The sequence below is a fragment of the Passer montanus genome, unplaced genomic scaffold (assembly GCF_014805655.1).
Source record: "Passer montanus isolate IOZ18808 unplaced genomic scaffold, ASM1480565v1 scaffold76, whole genome shotgun sequence".
NCBI classification, from domain to species: Eukaryota; Metazoa; Chordata; class Aves; order Passeriformes; family Passeridae; genus Passer; species Passer montanus.
Genome location: NW_024372813.1, coordinates 615,543 through 634,004, shown reverse-complemented (window position 1 = coordinate 634,004; position 18,462 = coordinate 615,543). Strand labels below are relative to the sequence as shown.

Genomic DNA, 18,462 nt, shown 5'->3' with positions numbered 1-18,462 from the left:
CTGCCTCGGGAGCTTTATTTGTTTAATGAGGGTGGACTTGGTGGAGTGAGTGATCTTGTGTGCAGCTATTGCTGTTCTTGCATCCTGGAGATCCACAGACTGGAAATGCAGGGATTACCAAGATCCCAGGGAGCTGGGCTCCTAGGGGGAGGTGTCCAAAAGTGGAAGGCAAGGTCTTTCAAATCCAGGTCAAAACAAGTCTTACCCTTCCTGTATGGCTGCAATTCTGGATCAGCTGGGTTCAGAATCTGCTTTCTTGTTTTATTTGGTGAAATCAGTTGATTTGGGTCGTTTTCACCAGCAGCTGGAAAAGTAATGTCATTTTCAAGAGAAGTGTGGCTGCCTAGTTTTGCCCTGGAGTGATGGGACAGAAGAGATGTATTTCATGCACCATATCACAATTTATGGGAATTCACTGAAATTCAAAACTTTCTAAAGCACTAAGCAGCCAGAATTTTGTAAGGGATGTTGAAATCTAAATGTAATCTAAATAAGAGTTCTAATAACTCAAATACATATAGCATGCATTGATCTACAGAGATCAAAAAAGTAACTGGAATCCCTTGGAACTGGAATTCTCATTTTACCAATGAAGAATGGAAGTTCTCATAGAGCACATCATGATAGAATAACATTGTCATTATTTGTGCTACCCTAATACAATCTTGTAAGAATTTTGAAGTTAAGACCAGTCCCAGCTGTTCCAAGGAATTGATCTTTTTGAGGAGCACACATATTTTTTAAGAATGGAAGGGAGAAATAGTGGCTTTCTTTGTGGGGGGAAAATACTGAGCCAAAATACTTTTTGGTTTTAATTTTAATGTTGTAACTTTTCCCCAAATGTGCTAATAAAGCTGAAATATTTATCGGAATTTTTTTCTTGGAGGCAAGGAAACATTTTTCAGCCCTGAAGGGCTGTCCCTTGTTGGTGATTTAAGGTACTTAGAACAACATGTTCCGATGGTGTCCAGCCAAACAATTCACTGAAAACATCATGGGCTTTGTTTCATTTTTTGCCCTTCTCCCATTACTATTTTCTCCTAAGGTTTTGAGGTGGGTTGTTTTATTTTTTTCACTGAACATGTGAAAAAGAAGATGTGGCACCTACTAGTATCCTGGCAGGTGAAGGTAGGGAGCTGCAGGCAGCTGTTTCCTACAGACCATTGCCCTTTCTTGGCTGAGAAATGGCAAAGGTGGATTTTTTTGGGGAGTGTGTTTGTGTGTTTCACAACTGGGAGGTTCATTTGGGATTTTTTTTCATAGCTGGATGGAAAAGGAAGAACCAAACAGGAGGATTTTTGTTACATCAGGCATGTAAAACATGTGCTTGACAGCTCACAACATCTGAGAGCAGCCTCCTGAGGAACCAGGAAAACTCCAAAGGAGTCTCCTGTCTTCCAGGCTGATATTATAATTTATGTGTTTGTTAGCTAATCTTTTCTCTTTGCCTGCAGTGCAAAGGGGGCCTTTATTGCCACAGCAGAACAGACAGCTGCCACAAAATATACCTTGTTGAATATAGAAAAATACTGAATAGTCAGTTGAGGAAATTTATCCCAGGAAAAGGAGACTGAAATGCCCACACCATGGCCACTGTGCTGATTCATGTTCAACGTGACACTGATCCTTTCTCAGTGGCTATGACATCTCTGCTGCAAGCCCTGCCTCAGCTTCTGCAGGTGTTCTGCTGTCACCAGACAAACTGGAAAATGTGTGTTGACTTTGTCTGCAGGTTTGGCCTATTATTATTCTAAAGTAACCTTTGTCACCAAAGCCTCAAAGTAATAATTAACAGGCTTGTCTCTGGAAATCTGATGGGCATTGGACCCTGAGAAAATCCTGTTAACAGCAAATATTTCATATTGGATTGCATTTTGCTAGAGAATTTTAAATTAAACAATATAAGCTTCCCATACAATTATCAATTTCACAACGTAACCCCCCAGCAAGCTGAAATCTTGATTCATTTGCAACAGCATTTCTGTCTGTGATGAGACCAACCCAATTTCCACCACGAAAATGAAGCCTGGATGGTGAGCTGTGAGGGCTTGAACCCAGAGCAGGCAGGCAGGGATGTGTTTAAATGGAGATGTGCACATGGATGTGTGTACATGAATGGGCAGGGGCTTGGGAAGCAGGATGCTGAGGGGTGAAGCAGAGCTTTGAACTTGCTTTGTCACCCCAGGGCAAACCTGAGGCATTTGAAAAGCAGGCAGAGCCCCAGAATTTGTGCTGTAGAATTTCAATGCTGGTAGCTTTACAAAGAAAAGCCACTGTGCTGATTCATGTTCAATGTGACACTGATCCTTTCTCAGTGGCTATGACATCTCTGCTGCAAGCCCTGCCTCAGCTTCTGCAGGTGTTCTGCTGTCACCAGACAAACTGGAAAATGTGTGTTGACTTTGTCTGCAGGTTTGGCCTATTATTATTCTAAAGTAACCTTTGTCACCAAAGCCTCAAAGTAATAATTAACAGGCTTGTCTCTGGAAATCTGATGGGCATTGGACCCTGAGAAAATCCTGTTAACAGCAAATATTTCATATTGGATTGCATTTTGCTAGAGAATTTTAAATTAAACAATATAAGCTTCCCATACAATTATCAATTTCACAACGTAACCCCCCAGCAAGCTGAAATCTTGATTCATTTGCAACAGCATTTCTGTCTGTGATGAGACCAACCCAATTTCCACCACGAAAATGAAGCCTGGATGGTGAGCTGTGAGGGCTTGAACCCAGAGCAGGCAGGCAGGGATGTGTTTAAATGGAGATGTGCACATGGATGTGTGTACATGAATGGGCAGGGGCTTGGGAAGCAGGATGCTGAGGGGTGAAGCAGAGCTTTGAACTTGCTTTGTCACCCCAGGACAAACCTGAAGCATTTGGAAGGCAAGCAGCCCCAGAATCTGTGCTGTAGAATTTCAATGGTGGTAGCTTTACAAGAAAAATATATATATTTTTTTTTTTGTGCTAAGAGTAGGCAGAGCCCCAGAATTTGTGCTGTAGAATTTCAATGCTGGTAGCTTTACAAAGAAAATTTTTTTTTTTTTTTTTTTGTGCTAAGAGTAATGATGGGAAAGAGGATGGGTCCAAGGAGAAGTGACTGGGCTGAGCAGCCACCAGACACAAAAGGTTGTTGCAGGTGTGTTGTTAAGCACTTTCTTTCCCAGCTGTTTTTGTCCTGGAGGCAGAAAGTGGAGCAGAGCTGTGTGTGGTGTCCCCAGGACTCCTCTCACACAGCCAAACAAACCAGGAGGGATTAATTCTCTCAATTCCCTGAGTCCCTCCCAGCAGTTTTTGCTGGCAGGGGCTGGGATTCCCTCTTGGGGGTCATGTCCAGCAGTGTGAGCCTTGTCCAGGTCCCATTTCCCAGGCCAGGGTCTGCAGGCCCCATCCAGGCTGAGGTGCTGTGCCTCTAGACCAGGAACCCTGAGAAGCTGATAAAATTCCATTTCTGTGTCCGTGAAGGTCCACCAGGAACAGGATCAGGAATTCCACATTGTTCTAGGATTTTGTGTCTCTCCTCACCTTTCTGCAGCAGGCTGGTGATGCCCAGCTCTGGCAGGGTGCTTCACACCATGAAGAGATCTTGTTAATTTGAAATCTGTGTTAATTTGAACAATGAAAATATGGGAGCACATGGTGCTCCAGAACCTGGGAGGGCCTCACTTTTTTTTTGAGATGAGTGTTTAATTTAAGAAGCTCTACTGAGACTGAAACAGATACTGTTTTGTTCTCTTGGGGATGTTATTTTAAGAAAGTGTCCTTTTCTAAACAATAGAAACTTATAAACATAGTTTAATTCACTTTTACTCCCACCAGTGATTTATGCTGGTACACCTCAATATTAATATCAGGGTTTTTGGTCCCTGGCTCCTTTCAAAGCTTTAGGAATCTCGCTGTGTTCTGTTTGTCACCTTGTCTGTCCCCCAACAGGCTGAGTATGGGAGGCATCATGAAAACATTGTTTGGCATGTTTCCATCTTGGTTTCTGACTGGATAAAACATTCCTCCCATAATATTTTGTCCTTAATGTTTCCATCTGGGGAAGTTGTGACATGTTTCTTTCAGGAATTGCTGAAGTGTTCCCAGAATCAAGCTGTTGCTCACCCTTATTCTACGAATTCCATAATTTTATTTTTATTTGCCTGGAAAATCTTGTTAAGATGGGGCTTGCCCAGAAGAAGAGATGAGCAAGGCACCATAAATCCTGCAGGTCTGACCTCTCCAGTACAGCCTGGTGACTGAGTGGACCCCAATGACATCAATTTGATGGCCCAATCCCACTCCTGATGTCAGAAAATTCTTTGGGTTTAGTTGTGCCCTTTGTTGCTGGCTGCATCCTGACAGGAAACAAAAACCCCTCAATGGGAACCCTTTATTTCCATGTAGGTATTGATGGAGAAGGGATGAAGTGGCAACCTTTGGAAAGTGGCAGCTTGCTCAGTGGGATTATTCACCAGGACTATAATTAAAGGCAAACATTTGTAAATGACATGCATGCTTGCCAAGCAGACAGCTCTCCAGATGCCAGTATTCTGTTATCTTCTCTCTTGGCACTTTTTCCAGTTTGTATTTCCCTCCCTCAGACTGGATGAAGGCTTTCTTATGTTGTTGTGGTTGTTCCCTCTAAAGAAAAAAAATATTAAACGACCTCCATGTCATTTCTAGAGCACAAACAGTACAACTCCAAGGCTCTGAATGTTTCTTTAAAGTTTAAAATGTCAGGTTTCATTTAGTTGGTTCAGTTGTCATTAGATGAAAATTGCTTTCTCAAACAGTTGCTGTTTGTCCTGAGGCGATGTGGTGATGGCAAGAATGACATGGTAAAATTTATTTTGAGACTGTAAAACAAAAAGCCTGAGGATCATATCCCCAGCTAGCTTAAGTCTTCTTACAGTAATTGTTAGTTCATTGATTTAGTCTTCCAAAAGAATTAAATGTCTGACTTCTCTGAAGCAAAAATTACAGCCTAAACATGCCAGTTGCAAAGGAAATTGAGGTATTGTTCTGTCAACACTCTTCAGCAAGAGTAGAAAGCATCCCCATCCCAAAAAGCTTTCTGTGTGAAGAGCTGCATGCTTTTGTCATATTATTTCCATATTTAAAAGGGTATTTGGGATGAGCTGGAATTGGAGGTTTAGTAAGCCATTCTGCCTTTGATTTGCAGAGTAATTTGTTTGAATTTCATGCTGTGTTCCTGTGATCCAAGTGTATGTTTCCTTCAAGATTAATTCTATTTAAAGATTAAATAAATATGTATGTTTTCTTGGCTAAAAAGAAGCTTTTAAAAATCCTTCACAGCTGAAAGAACCTTTTAGAATTGCTTTCTTGCCTGTATGTGGCAATGTTTCTAACTTAATCACAAAAGCTAAACCATTTTGAATTTGCATTTTTTCCAGCTTTCAGAAAGCAAAATGTTGTTCCTCAGAAAAAATGCACTTTTTCTTAAGAGCAAGTGCAATCTTAAAATTATCTTACAATCTTTCAGTTCCTACACTGAGCTTTGGCCAGCGTTGGAGGTGGCAGAGGCCACCTTGAGCTCCTCACATGCATCAGGAAGTGGAATCTGTGTCTGGAGCTGTCCAGGAGCCATCTGGGCACTCCTGCTCCAGCTGACCCTTCCTGAACCTGGCAGGACAAGGGGCTCCCCAAGGTCTGCTGAGTAAAGAGTGTCTGTGCTGTGAAAGCACATTGAGGCTGATTTTTGTCTGGAGGCAGCGCTTTCCAGTCTGATACACTGAATAATTACCAAAATGGGGTTGGTTTTTTGCCTAACACTGCACTTAATCTTCAGTCCTGTGATGGTGAGTAAAAAATTAAATCTCATTTAGCACTGATCCAGCTATGGGCTGAGCTTTGGTGTGCATGTTTGGAGTTTTATTGCTGCTGCAAGTTTACCACAGGAGCTTTAAGGAAGCATTTGTGGGACTGACAAAAGACAAAAATCAGGAATTTTCTCTCCCTGGGTCAGTAGGATAACTACAGATAATCCATTTTTGTGCAGAGCTGATAAAAGACAAAAAAATCAGAAATTTTCTCTCCCTGGGTCAGTAGGATAACTACAGATAATCCATCTTTGTGCAGAGCTGCATTTGTTGTGCATGAGCACTGCTATCTGTTTCCTCCTCCCTTCAGAGAAGGGCCTTTAAGCCTTGGACATCTGATTTTCCTCCCTAAATGGAGATGTGAATGCAGCACCTCGTCCTCTGGCCTCTCCTCCCTCACTCTCTGACTCTGCTCTCCACAAACAAAACTCCTCGGAAGTGACAATTGTCTAAAAGCTGCTTTTCACATTCGGGCACGTGACCTACCTGGTCAAACAGCTGCTGTCTGCACTGCAAGAGGAATAACTCCAGTTGAATCCAAATATTTCAGATGTAATCCAACCATGGCATTTCTCCTTCCTGGTTTTAACGAGCACATTTATTCCCCTAAAATGCTGGGTGTCCCATGAGCCCAACCAAAGCTGTATCTGCCTGGACAGAGGTGGGCTGAGGGGACTGGCACCCATAAAGCACCAGCAGCCCTTGGTTCAGCTGAAGTGAGGATGATTTACAGCTCTGGGTTTGGGTGGAGTGCAAATACAGACCCTGAGGGGGAGGCTGTGCTTGGAAGACACAGGGACACCAGGTTAAGCTACTTGTGCAGACATTCCAAAATCTGCAAAAAATTAAAAACCGACATCACTCCCAATGAACATAATGAAACTGAATGAACTGTAAATACTTGTGTTGTAAGACAAGGGAAAGGCAGCACTGACAAACCTCAGCATTATTAGAAACAGGCCCTTCTCCTGTCTTTTGAGAGTTAAGAAATGTTTCCTTAGGTTTTTCACTGACTTCACTTTAGCTGTTAGTCCCTGATTAAATAAAGATGGTGCAGTTCTCACAGCAATTCCTAGATATTCATATAAAATCTTCATCTTTAGAGGAAATGTTGTGGTGCTTTGAAACACAACAGGAACTAGAGGTCTGGATCCCTTTTGTTTTTCCCAGAATGTGACTTCAAATCCATAATTCCAAATCAAACACTTGGTGTTCTCTGGGAGGTGCTGTGAGGTTGGGCACTGTGAATATTCCTGTGGCTGCCAGTAGTTATTGCAAAAGATAGGAGGGAGCTTATTTGGATTCTAAAGATTTCTAAGCTGGTAAATCAGGAGGGGAATTTCTGAGTGATGGCACTGATGTTAGTGTTTAACAGAGAAATTTGTCTGAAATGAAGTGGTGAATTCAACTCAGTGTATTTGTATCACATTGAAAATTAGCTCAAGCAGTGAAAGAGCTATGGAAAGAAACAGCACAATATAAATAAAGAAAAAAATGTCTTACTCTGTCTTTGCAAGCAAGAAGTCTCTTAAATGTCTGAACAATTTAATCACAAAGATGAAACTCACTGTGCTTCAACTGGGATAAAGTCTGACCAAGTAAATATTCTGACTCCACCCTGACAGGCTGAGTCCTCCCAGGCAGCCAAAGGCTCTTGTCCATGGATCTGTCTGACTGGATCTGCTCTACTCTTTGTTTTGGGTTGAAGCAGAAGAGAATCCAAAATTAATGATCATTAATGGTGCTAGGAAACATATTGAATATTCAAACAGTGATAGAGCTCCACATTTTCACAAGTCCTTAAGTGATTAAAGCATCCAAGTTCCTCTGGCTTTTCAATAGTTTGAGGATTTAAGTTGCACAATAACAATATCCAAAGTGACATGCAGAGTTTGTAAAGACATTAAAGCATAGTCAGGCTGGTTTATCCTGGAAATTCTCTTGGGGCTGGAAAGAAGAAATCCTCAAGATCACTTTGTATAACAGCATGTTATCCAAACATATTTTATTCATTTTAGTACTCTAATAGCCATCTGTGCAAGACAAAATCATCTACATGGAGGGAAAAGCATGGGCTTGATTGCCTGGCAGATACAGCAACTGTGATTTTTTGCTTAATAATTCTTCTTTGGAAGTCACTGATGTGGATTTTTCAGTGTCATCACTCAGAACTGAAGAAACTTATCTCACATGCTGTAACTTTATTGCTAAATGGAAATCTTTCCAAGACAAAGTTTATAAAGATGTTTTAGAGATAGAAGCTGCTGTTTGTTTTCAAAATGAGCAAATAAAAGTCTTCCCGGTAGTTACTGTGAATTTATGATTCTATGATACACTGATTTGGCTGAATCATAAAAGTGCTTTCAGTATTCAGGGGTAAAATGAATGCTGCTGTGTCACTTTTGAGGCAATATTTTTATAGCTTAGAATTTGAACCCTCTGTCTTCCTAAAAGAAAAATACTCTGGTTTACATGTTCTAAGGCTGATTTTTGCCAGAAAGGATGTCCAGACTAGAATTTAAGGTCTGATATGTGTCATTTTGGGACAGAGACTCTGACCTTTATAGGTTCAGCAAAGTTGTGTTGTGTTGGCTAGAACAACATTTCTATTAAAAACCAATTCAAAATCCAAAATTTGATACAGCTCATAGTCTAAGAAGCTTGTGTGTTATGCTCAGGGCTTTATGTCATTTTACAGTTCCTCTTTTTATGTTATGAAGCAAACATCTAGTCCAGAATGGGGTGGATCACAATTCTAAAGGTTTCTGTGCAAGGTGTCACTGGGTAGGCCCTGAACTGTTATCCCAGGCATTCACTTATTTTTGCTTGAAGAAAATAAGTGGGAGAACACCTCAAGGTGCAGTCTGAAAAAGTTGAGGAGCCTGGGAGAAGAGGAAAAAGGATTTTTATCCTTAAGTGTCTGAGATAAATGGTAGATAGTGGAATCTAGGCTGAAACAAACCCTGCTGGAAAAGGGATGTGGGAAGGAGGAACTTGTTGCTAAAGGGGTTTTTGCTCTTTAAGGTGGTGTTTAGATTTATGCTTTTTAATCTTTGTAGTCTGTGCATTGCCACTGGGCAAGGGAGAAATATTTCCTTTCAGGAAAAACAAATCATCTCCCAGATTAATCTGAATTTTCACTCCAGACAATGTTTAGATGACTTGACTTTAGTTTTGCCACAAAATACTCAACGTCATAAAAAAATAAATGTGACTTTGCTAAAATCTGCCTGATACTCTTTTGTAAACAGCAAATTCCCTTCTTCAGAAAAGGCAGTGATGGAGAATTCCATCTGCATCAGTTGCCAGCCCCCTGAGACAGAGCAGAAGGTCAGACTGGACAAGATCATGGCCCCTAAGCCAAAATGATGCTCGTTATCAGGCAAACAAATATTTTCCTCCCCAGTCAGGAGTACTGACCTGGGAATAGTTTATTCCACACTGCTCCAGTGCTGAATATGTCAGTGCTGTGAAAAAATGTGTGTGACTTTTTCCAACCTCCTTTTCTTACTGTTTTTATTCCCCATCTGAGGAAGCTCGTCCAAGAATTTGATAGACAAACATGTTTTGAGGAAGCAGTAAAAAGCTGGAGCTGAGCAGTGGGTGGCCTTTGAGTCTGATGAGTGGCCTTGCAGCCCATGTCTGACCTCAGCTACGTTTGGGAGTTCTGGAAATGATGTCAGGGAGTTGCCCTAAGGACTGGCTTTGTCCCTGACCATCCTCTTTTATTGCATTTAATGCAAAAACATTTCCCCTGCTTTGGTGCATGGCTACAGTCAGATTTTCTTTCAAATGTTTTTCATGGAGCATCACCACCTCAAAATCAGAATAAATCCCTGTAAAAGCATTTTGCAAGAAAATGTCAGATTAGTGACCCCAAAATGGTTCCTTTAGGATGGAAAATTATCACTTTTCCCAGGAAGTTTAAACATATACATTTTTAACTGATTAAATTGGGATTTTATTAATTTTTTTTCCCTCCACATTATGTCACAGTTGCTGTAGCTTTAGAATAGCTGAAAATCAAGTTTCATAGGCGTTGGAATTGCTGTGAACTATTGGTTTATATGATCAGAAGAGACACAGGGTAAAGTCTGGGCACTGCCCTTTGAAAGGACCTGAGCTCTGCTTCCAGGGGAGTTTGGACATCTGGCTGAGAGAATTTGATGTTGCCTGAGGTGAATCCTGTCCTAAGAATGGCATCTCTGATTGCTGCTGCTGGGGAAAGTCACACAAATTGAGTTTAGAGAAGGGAACAGGTCCAAGGGGAAAAGGCAGGAGGCAAAGGCTGTGTTCTGGTAAATTCAGTGAAAATCAAAGTGTTCTTCTCAAAGAAGGCAGCTTTTCTCTGGAGGTGTTGTGGATGTGCTGCAGTTCTGTAGCATCACAAACTCAGATGGTGCAGCAAGAGGTGATTTGTTCTTGTCTGAGGGTTCTGGGAGAACAGCAAACCTTTCATTGCAGTCTGGAGTGATTTCTGGGCCGCAGTGGCAGAGGACTGGCAGAGCTTCAGCAAAGGCTTTGTCAGGAGGTTCAGGAGAGGTCAGCCCTAGGGCCATCACTGAGCCCTGCCCAGCCCTGTCAGCATTCTGGAGAGAGCAGCCGTGCTGCTCCAGGGGTCAGGTGAAACACACAGACAGCCAACATACACACCATGTTGCCCAATTCCAATTTTTTGGGGGTTTTTCTTCCAAAACACTGATTCAGATCCTCCCCAAACACACGTGGCCCATAGGCAGAGCAAGGCTGAAACCCATGGACTGAGTATTAGTCACCACTAGCCCCAAACTGAGAAAGGAAAAAAAGAACACCATAAAAATGTCTGTGATGCATTTGGTTTTGTAACAGGATTTAGAGGAGAGGGAGGAGGGGGAAGAAGCATTTCTCAATCCCCAAATAGCAGAGTTTCCTTTCACACAGGGCTGGAGCTCTGGCAGCCCTTCTTCCCGCTGCTGTGCTGCTCAGTTTCTCTGAAGCAGCACTGGGCATTGTCTCACTTTCAGGAGCTGATGCTGCTGGATGCTGGGCACAGAGCTTTCAGAGGAGTTGCTCATCCTGAGCTCAGGATGCACAGACAGAAACCTGGGGCTAAACCTGCCTTTTGGGGATTTGCAGCACTGCCCAAAGCCCCCTCCTGATCTCAGCAAGGGCTGTTTCAGTCAGGTCACGTCTGAGACTGGGTTTTTTTGGATGGAGATTTCTCTGAGAACTGCCCCCTGTGGGGTCACTTCTATTTTTCCATTCCACAGGCAGATTTTTTTTCAACCACAACAAGGTTTAAAATCTTTTAGCTCTGCATGCAGTGGAGTACCCAGTGCAGTTTGGTTTGGTCCTTTTGCTTCTTGGGGCTCACTGCAATTGCCTTGGCATGCAGCCTGCTCTGGGGAGGGCTTCTGTGGCCATGCCAGCACAGCTGGGGCTTGCTATAGGATGGACAATCCCATTTACCTGTTCAGCTCCAGGGCCACTGGGTGTCCTCCTTTAGATGAGGGTGGTTCAGTGCCAGCTGCAGCCAAAGCTGAATTTTCCATCCATGTTCAGAAAGAATTGCCTTTCCCCCTGCTCCCTGCACTGCCTCTGCAGGAGTTGTCTCAGGATGATGTGAGGGTGGGAGAAGGGAAGAAAATGGAAGCAATTCTCAGCTCTGACAGAAATCAACCTGCTTTAAAGAATTTAAGGGAATGGTGACTGGGATCAGTAGACCAGTTTGATAGTGCCTGCCTCTGCAGGCCTCATGTGCAAGCAAAGGTGGATTATTTGTCATGCTAGGGCTGGGTTCTTTAAAGGTGCTGGAGAAAAGCTCTAAATACTACAGAAACCTTTGAAAATCTTAGTTGCAAACAATTACTGCTCTTCTGTCTTCTTCCCTTGACTGAATCTCTATATAATCTTTGTTATATAGACATTGTATAATCTCTGAATAATTAGGGTCTGTCTCTAAGACAGTTGACAGATCTTTATCTGTTAAAAAATCATCTTTCCCTTTTCTTGGACATCTAAGATCATCCAATAAATAATATTATTTTACAGTGCAGCTTCAGCTAACTCCTGCGAAGACACACAGCTAATTAATTAACCCTTTGAATGTCTTTCTCCCTATTTTTAACCAATACTGCATAACTTTTAGTTAATTAATATTGGTAATACTCACACCAGGAGATGCATGTTCAGAGCTAAGGGGAATTTTCTTCTTTAGCTAAATTACTCTGAGTCAATGCATGTCTCAGTGCACAATCAGTTACCTGCTGTACTTTCAGTGGTGCATCTGGTCTGAAATAAAACCCCTCCTTTCTTTTTTAATTTTTCTTTTTTTTAATTTTAGGGAATTGTGGCAGAACAACACACAAACCATTTCATGGCTCCAGTGAAATGGGTGTCTGTTGTCTCCCATGGTTCACATTGTTTTGCAAAACTCTTTCATGGGGATGCATAGCTGGTGAAATAAATTACTTGGAGTACTCTCAAGCTCTGTTGCTGGAGTCCTAGAGGGATCTCCCCCATCAGAATTTTCATTACTGCTTGGATGAAGGGCTAGGAAGGCAGGTATGGTAATTCTGTAGGATCCAGACTGGAATAGGATTGCAAGCCAGTTGACCAGGTTGGTCTGTTAGAAATAAAGGGACCACTAAAAAACAGAAAAAAAAGGGGTCTGTGAGCCACTTTATTCCTCAGAGCATCAGTGTCTGAATGTCAGATATTCCAACTACACAGCAAGGATGGGAGGTGACACAACCAGACTTCTGTCATGCAAATGAAAGCCTGGTGGGACAATGAGGGAGAGCATCAGCAGAACCACGAGGCCCTGAAACCACCAACCTCACGGAATTCCAGCCCGTGCCAGCCCAGGCAGAGCTCTGCAGATGGTGCTTGTTTCACTGTGTACGTGTGTGAGGGGACCACTGGGGAGGGTTCTGCATCTGGGATGCTCCCTGCAGGCACAAATACTGCAACAACTGCTTTTATTGTGGTGCTGTGTCAGAAATAGGGTGGCTGTTAATGTTAATGGTGTGTAGCAGGATCCTGTAACTGCCTTTAAACGTTTCCTTGGGAATGGGAGGATATCTCTGTCCTTCAGAGCATGGATGATGCAAGATGATCCTGAGAAAAAGGATTGGGGTTAAACCATTGTGTCTGCAAAGGAGGAATACATTAGGAAAAAAAAATTCATGGAAAGAGTGATAAAGTTCTGGAATGGCTGCCCGGGGAGGTGGTGCAGTCCCCATCCCTGGGTGTGTGTAACAAAGCCTGGATGTGGCACTGGGTGCCAGGGTTTAGTTGTGGTGTTGGGGCTGGGTTGGACTTGATGGTCTTGAAGGTCTCTTCCAACCCGGTGATTCTGTGAATTCTGTGAAGAGGTTCTGGTGGAGCTCCCAGCCCCAGTGCTTGGGTGCTTAGGCAGCAAGAGGGAGAAGGGACTGGGACTTCTGAAGTGCCTGGATCACATCTCCTGTCAGTGTCTCCTCCTTGTAATTCCTCTGATAATAACTGGCTTGAGGCTTGATCCTCAACAATCCTAAATTGGGAACATTATATATCCTAACTGCTGGGAGCATTGTAGAAAAATATATATATTTTATATATTTTTTTTCTTTTAAATTTCTATTTTTTGCATGCTTGGGGCAACCAAAAACACTTAAAGATCCTCACAAGGACTGCAGAATAATATATTGAAATAGCACATTTCTAACTTGTATTGGGGGAATTGTGACTTACATAGATAAAAGTATTCCTAAGAATTTACTGTACGGCATAAGTGGTGAAAATCACAAAGCCCAGAAGAGAGCAAAGAGCTGAAATGAGCTCCAGGCTGTGCCTCAGTGCTGTTGTGTCTCATCTGAGCCACACAGTGACAGTCACCACAGAAGCTGTTATAATGACAAGATAATTAATGGCACCAATTTATTAATTTATTAATTAAGAAAATAAACAGAATTGGTGGCATTTTCTTACATTGTTCTTTAGCCCCAGAACTCCAGGGTTCTTAGGTGGTTTAACCAGAAAGGGTTTATCAGGCAGGATCCTGGAGAATTTGGTGGCTCTGGTGTGAGCAGGGAGGTGCTGTTTCTGAGCTCTGCTGTTCCATGTTTGCTTTGGACCCCAGCACTCAGCAAATGCTGATCTCATCCATAAATTTTGGCAGTTGGCACATGCTGCTCTGTTTTTCCTCTGAGGACTTTGTGAGATGCAAGACACACTTCAATTAAAAAATGGCAGTTTAATGTGGTTATTCTTATCAAAACAAACCAAATAAGATCTTCATAATACACAGCAGTGCTTAATTTCTTTCTAAAACTAATTAAAGTTTTGGCTTCTACTAGTGACGGAAAAGTTTGGACAGTTTTAACCCCAATGGCTTCATTTATCCCTCATTTATTATTCAAACAAAATAGCATTTTGAAAGGAAAAGCAAACTAGAAATTATTAATGCCAGAGATGCCAGGAAATGGGATATAAAATGGAATCTGGCCCACGTGGATGTGGGATGTGTGCTACCACCATGAAAGCCAAGGGGCCAACTGCTGTCCACCCCTGCAGCTAGGAGGATTTACATCTCTGAAGTGCCATTCCATGTCAGAGCACCCAGGGAGGCTGCATGAATCTGTCCATGATGCTGGTGAGCGTCTTGTACGTGCTCAGTTTTCCTCCTGGGCATCATTGGTTACTCAGATTTTTGTTTAGGTCTCTTAATAAGCTTTGTGTTTTCTCTAAGTGCAGACACATGAGAATTCCTGACAGGAGAGCAGTGTCATATAATGATCAGTTGCTTGTTTCCCAAAAGACATTTAAAATGTCAGCTGTTATTTAATGATAAAAGTCTCATGCCAAAAATATTATTTCCTTAAGGAGGATGGCTGCAGCTCTATGAATTCCATGCTGTGAGCTGATTTCAGGTGCCATTGGCTAAACCAGCCCACGTTTCTCCACCAGCTGAGCACTGAGGTGGCTCTTTCCTCTGGAAAAGGGTTCATTTGGCACTGGTTTGTCAGAGTCACATCAGAGGGATAGATGCCTGTGGTCTGTAGCCATGCTTGGGTTGCAGTCCTGCTGTTTTGGGATCATCATCTTTAATTATCAAAGGGCAGAGAGAATCCATAGGTAAGGAGCACAGCTCCTTCCTCTGCTGCTGATGGCAGACAGGACAGACTGCAGGAAATCTGGGCTCTCCTGCCATTTTGAGATGAGGTGGAGTTATTTATTCTGCATTTCTAATGCTTGGATACAGAATCATCTCCACAGTGTTGAAATTTAGGGTTATTAAACTGTGAAAGAGCAGAATTTCCTGCCACCGCCTTCTCTGCCATCTTCTCAGCCAGGCAGGAAGAGCAGTGACTGACAGGAGAGTGTCAGGAGCAGTCACTGGGTTGAACCCTGCAGTTAGGGATGGTCCCATTCCTTTCTGCTGAAGTCTTGGTGGGAGGCTCCCCCTCCATTCAGCAGGGCACCTCTGCCAAGGATTTTGTGGGGACAAACACACCACTGCTGCAAAATGCACCCCTGTGGCTTTCCCATGGTCCATGAAATGGAGACTTCTCCCTTTAGTGCAAGGGGTAATCCAGGCAGGAGCAGGGAGACCTCCCAGGAAGATCCAGCCATGCTTTGGTGGGAATCTGCGTGTGGATAGAGATGGAGCCAGGAAAGGAGGGACAAATAGTTCTAAAGGAGCCGGATCCTGAGAGTTATGAGACCCAGAGAATGAAAAGTGTGCTGCACAAAGAGTGTTCTCTTCCTGCTGTGGTGCTGAGGGGTTGGGGGCACTGCAGTGACCCAGGCTGTTGGTGAGGGAGGGTTTCCAGTGTGTCAGCCAAAGGAATGGCAGTCAAGATGATGCCTTGGAGTGGCTACTAGAACAGAGGCTGGACAAAGTTAAGAGAATAAAGTGTGTATTTATTAAAGGCCTTTAGCAGGTTCACCTTGGGCAGTACAGGAGCCTCGCATTGGCTACACCCAAGATGCACGATGGCCACGAGTTCTTTGGGCTGATATAAGTTTGGTCTATTTGCATATCAGAGGTTCATTCCCCAGTTACAGCTTCAGATAATGAAGTCACATTGCCTCAGTTTGCTTCTTCCCAATTCACTTTTGTTTATACTTTTCAGGGCCTGAGGCGGTAGGCTTTCCTTGGGTTCCAGGCCCGGAGGGATTGTTCTGTCTGACCAAAGTGTGAAGACAGTAATTAACACTTTGTATGAAGTGTAGAGTTATGCACTATTGCAGCACAGGATTGAAATATATAAATGCTAAAATCTTGAAGCAGCATTCCCCTCTTTAGAGGCTTGACAAGGAGAAGCTCAGACCTCAGGTGTCAGCAGCATCAGCAACAACTCCTGCTGCTTTTCTTGACTGGAAGGATGCTGTGGTCATTTTGGGAGTGGAGTCTCCAGCAATCTCTGGTTTGCTTTGCCAGGACCTCTGTGAAGACCCCCACCTGCTTGTGGATGGAATGAGCTCCCACGACTTCCACCAGGGCAAGCTGGGGAACTGCTGGTTTGTGGCTGCGTGCTCCTGCCTGGCTTTGAGGAAAAGCCTCTGGCAGCAGGTGGGTGATTGCTGTGTGTGGTGCAGGAGATAAATCTGACAAACCAAGCTAACCTTGGTTGTTTTTCTCCCTAGAACTAACAAGGGGTGAATTTTGGTGGATTCAAATCTTTCCTTTCTTTGCCATGTTCCAGGGCAGTCTGCCCAGGGAATAAACCTCAGCACAGTGCACTTGCTGAACTTCCCCTTTGTGAAGTATTTTATGATCGGCTTTTCGCAAATATTAAAATGAATATTATATGTGTTATGTTAGAAAGTTATGCCGTATTAATTTTCTTAAGTAGTGTGTTAAATATAGTTTTAGGTTATAACATAATGTTAAAAGAGAAACTACGTATGTGGGATATTTTCTTAAAGACAGGAATGAGGTATAGCGGCCACAGGACACCTACATCTTTCAGCAAAAAAGAATTTATTGCTCCATTATCAGAAGAAACTAACTTCTTCCTGCCTTGCTCAGCCCTGAAGATGCCGTCAGGGTTCAGAGGAAGAAGTTGACACTGACCAGACATAATCCTTGTTTGAATGGAATTTATGCATCATGTATAAGGTGTATGAACTTGCAACAGGCTGTTGTTTTTAAGGGTTAATCCTCTGTTAACATGTGTCCTTTTTCGGGCTTATTTTGCCCAGAAAGAAGTACCTGGACTGCCTGTAACTCTTTGTTTTTATTGTCTCATATTGTCCTAATCCTAATTGTCCAGATTTTTATTACTGTAATTATATTACTATTTTTATAACCATTTTATTACTATTAAACTTTTAAAATTCTAAAAACAAATGATTTGGTGTTTTTCACACCCTTGCATGGTTTCTCAGGTGATTCCAGACTATAACGAGCAGGAGTGGGACCCCAAAAACCCAAAGAAATACGCTGGGATTTTCCGTTTCCGCTTCTGGCGCTTTGGAGAGTGGACAGAGGTGGTGGTGGATGATCTGCTGCCAACTGAGCATGGGGAGCTCATCTACTGCCGTTCCAATGTGAGAAATGAATTCTGGAGTGCTCTGCTGGAGAAAGCTTATGCTAAGTATGAGCTGGTTCCTTGTGGTTGTATTCCTCAGTGTTGTCCCTTTGGCTGTTTTGTCTTTCAGTTCTGTCAGACTTTCCATAGGTTTTCGTTTTGCTGCTGGAAGAGAACCTAAAAAAGACTGAAAACTCCTTCTGTAATCTCTATTAAAATCATAAATGACTGCATTGCAGTCTACTTCAGCAGGCCAAATCCTTAAGGATCCTAGAAACTAGGGAAAATTTATCTGCAGTTTGCTCAGGCTTTTATGTTCTGTTCTGTTTTTTCCTTGGTGAGACACAAACATGTTCCCTACATTTAAGCCAAATTAGAGCAGTTGTTCCAGCCCCCTGTAAACAGAGAATGTTCTGTGTTGCTCCCAGGCTGGCTGGATCCTACCAAGCCCTGGATGGAGGCTGTGCTGCAGAAGCCCTGGTAGATTTCACTGGAGCAGTGGCAGAATCCATCAATTTGGAAGAGGGCAAATATGGTGAGGCTATTCCTGAGCAGATGAAGCTGTTTGAAGACTTGATGAAAGTGCATAAAAGAGGAGGGTTCATCAGCTGCTCCATTTCAGTGAGTATAGAGAGCTGGATTTTTAGGGTTTATTTCAATGAAAATATACTGGAAGAAATACCTTTATTAGGATATTGCATGTTTGCAATTCCTTTGCATGTTTGGAAAAGCTTTGTATGGAGAAATCTAACAAGTGCTTCCAGCTTCAGGAGCCACTAAATACAATCACAAGTGCTTGTGCTGCCACTTCACTGTGTGTCTGAAATTCTTTTTTCTGAATGATCACAGCTGTGAATTGACCTGAGGTAAATCCACCCTAATTTGCACAGCAGATAGCAGCATTCAACTGCTTTATTTCTTAGAGAAATCTCTTTAGAGAAAACAGCTCTGGCACAGAGCTGCTGAGACTTCTTGACTTTGGTTGTGCCACTGCAGCCCAGGGTAACAGTGGAGCTGAGCTGAAAGGCTGAACTCACCTGGCTACTCAGGCAATGCTATTAGATATAGAATATATTCAATACAGTCAATATATGGAATAATCTCCCTGCTGGCATTAACCTGCAGAGCTTGCCTGTG

General features: G+C 42.8%; 1 protein-coding gene across 2 annotated transcripts in view; it reads left to right on the top strand.

Annotated features, from left to right (window-relative positions):
- CAPN6 (calpain 6) overlaps positions 1-18,462 on the top strand; it is a 56,702-nt gene that overhangs the window by 13,028 nt on the left and 25,212 nt on the right. For both annotated transcript variants that reach the window (XR_005630091.1, XM_039731243.1), the window contains exons 4-6: positions 16,233-16,364; positions 17,183-17,391; positions 17,754-17,946. Coding sequence is in view for 1 of the 2 variants with exons in the window: in XM_039731243.1 (XP_039587177.1) it covers positions 16,233-16,364; positions 17,183-17,391; positions 17,754-17,946 (534 nt within the window). In the remaining variant the exon portion in view is untranslated. The remainder of the gene's footprint in view (positions 1-16,232; positions 16,365-17,182; positions 17,392-17,753; positions 17,947-18,462) is intronic.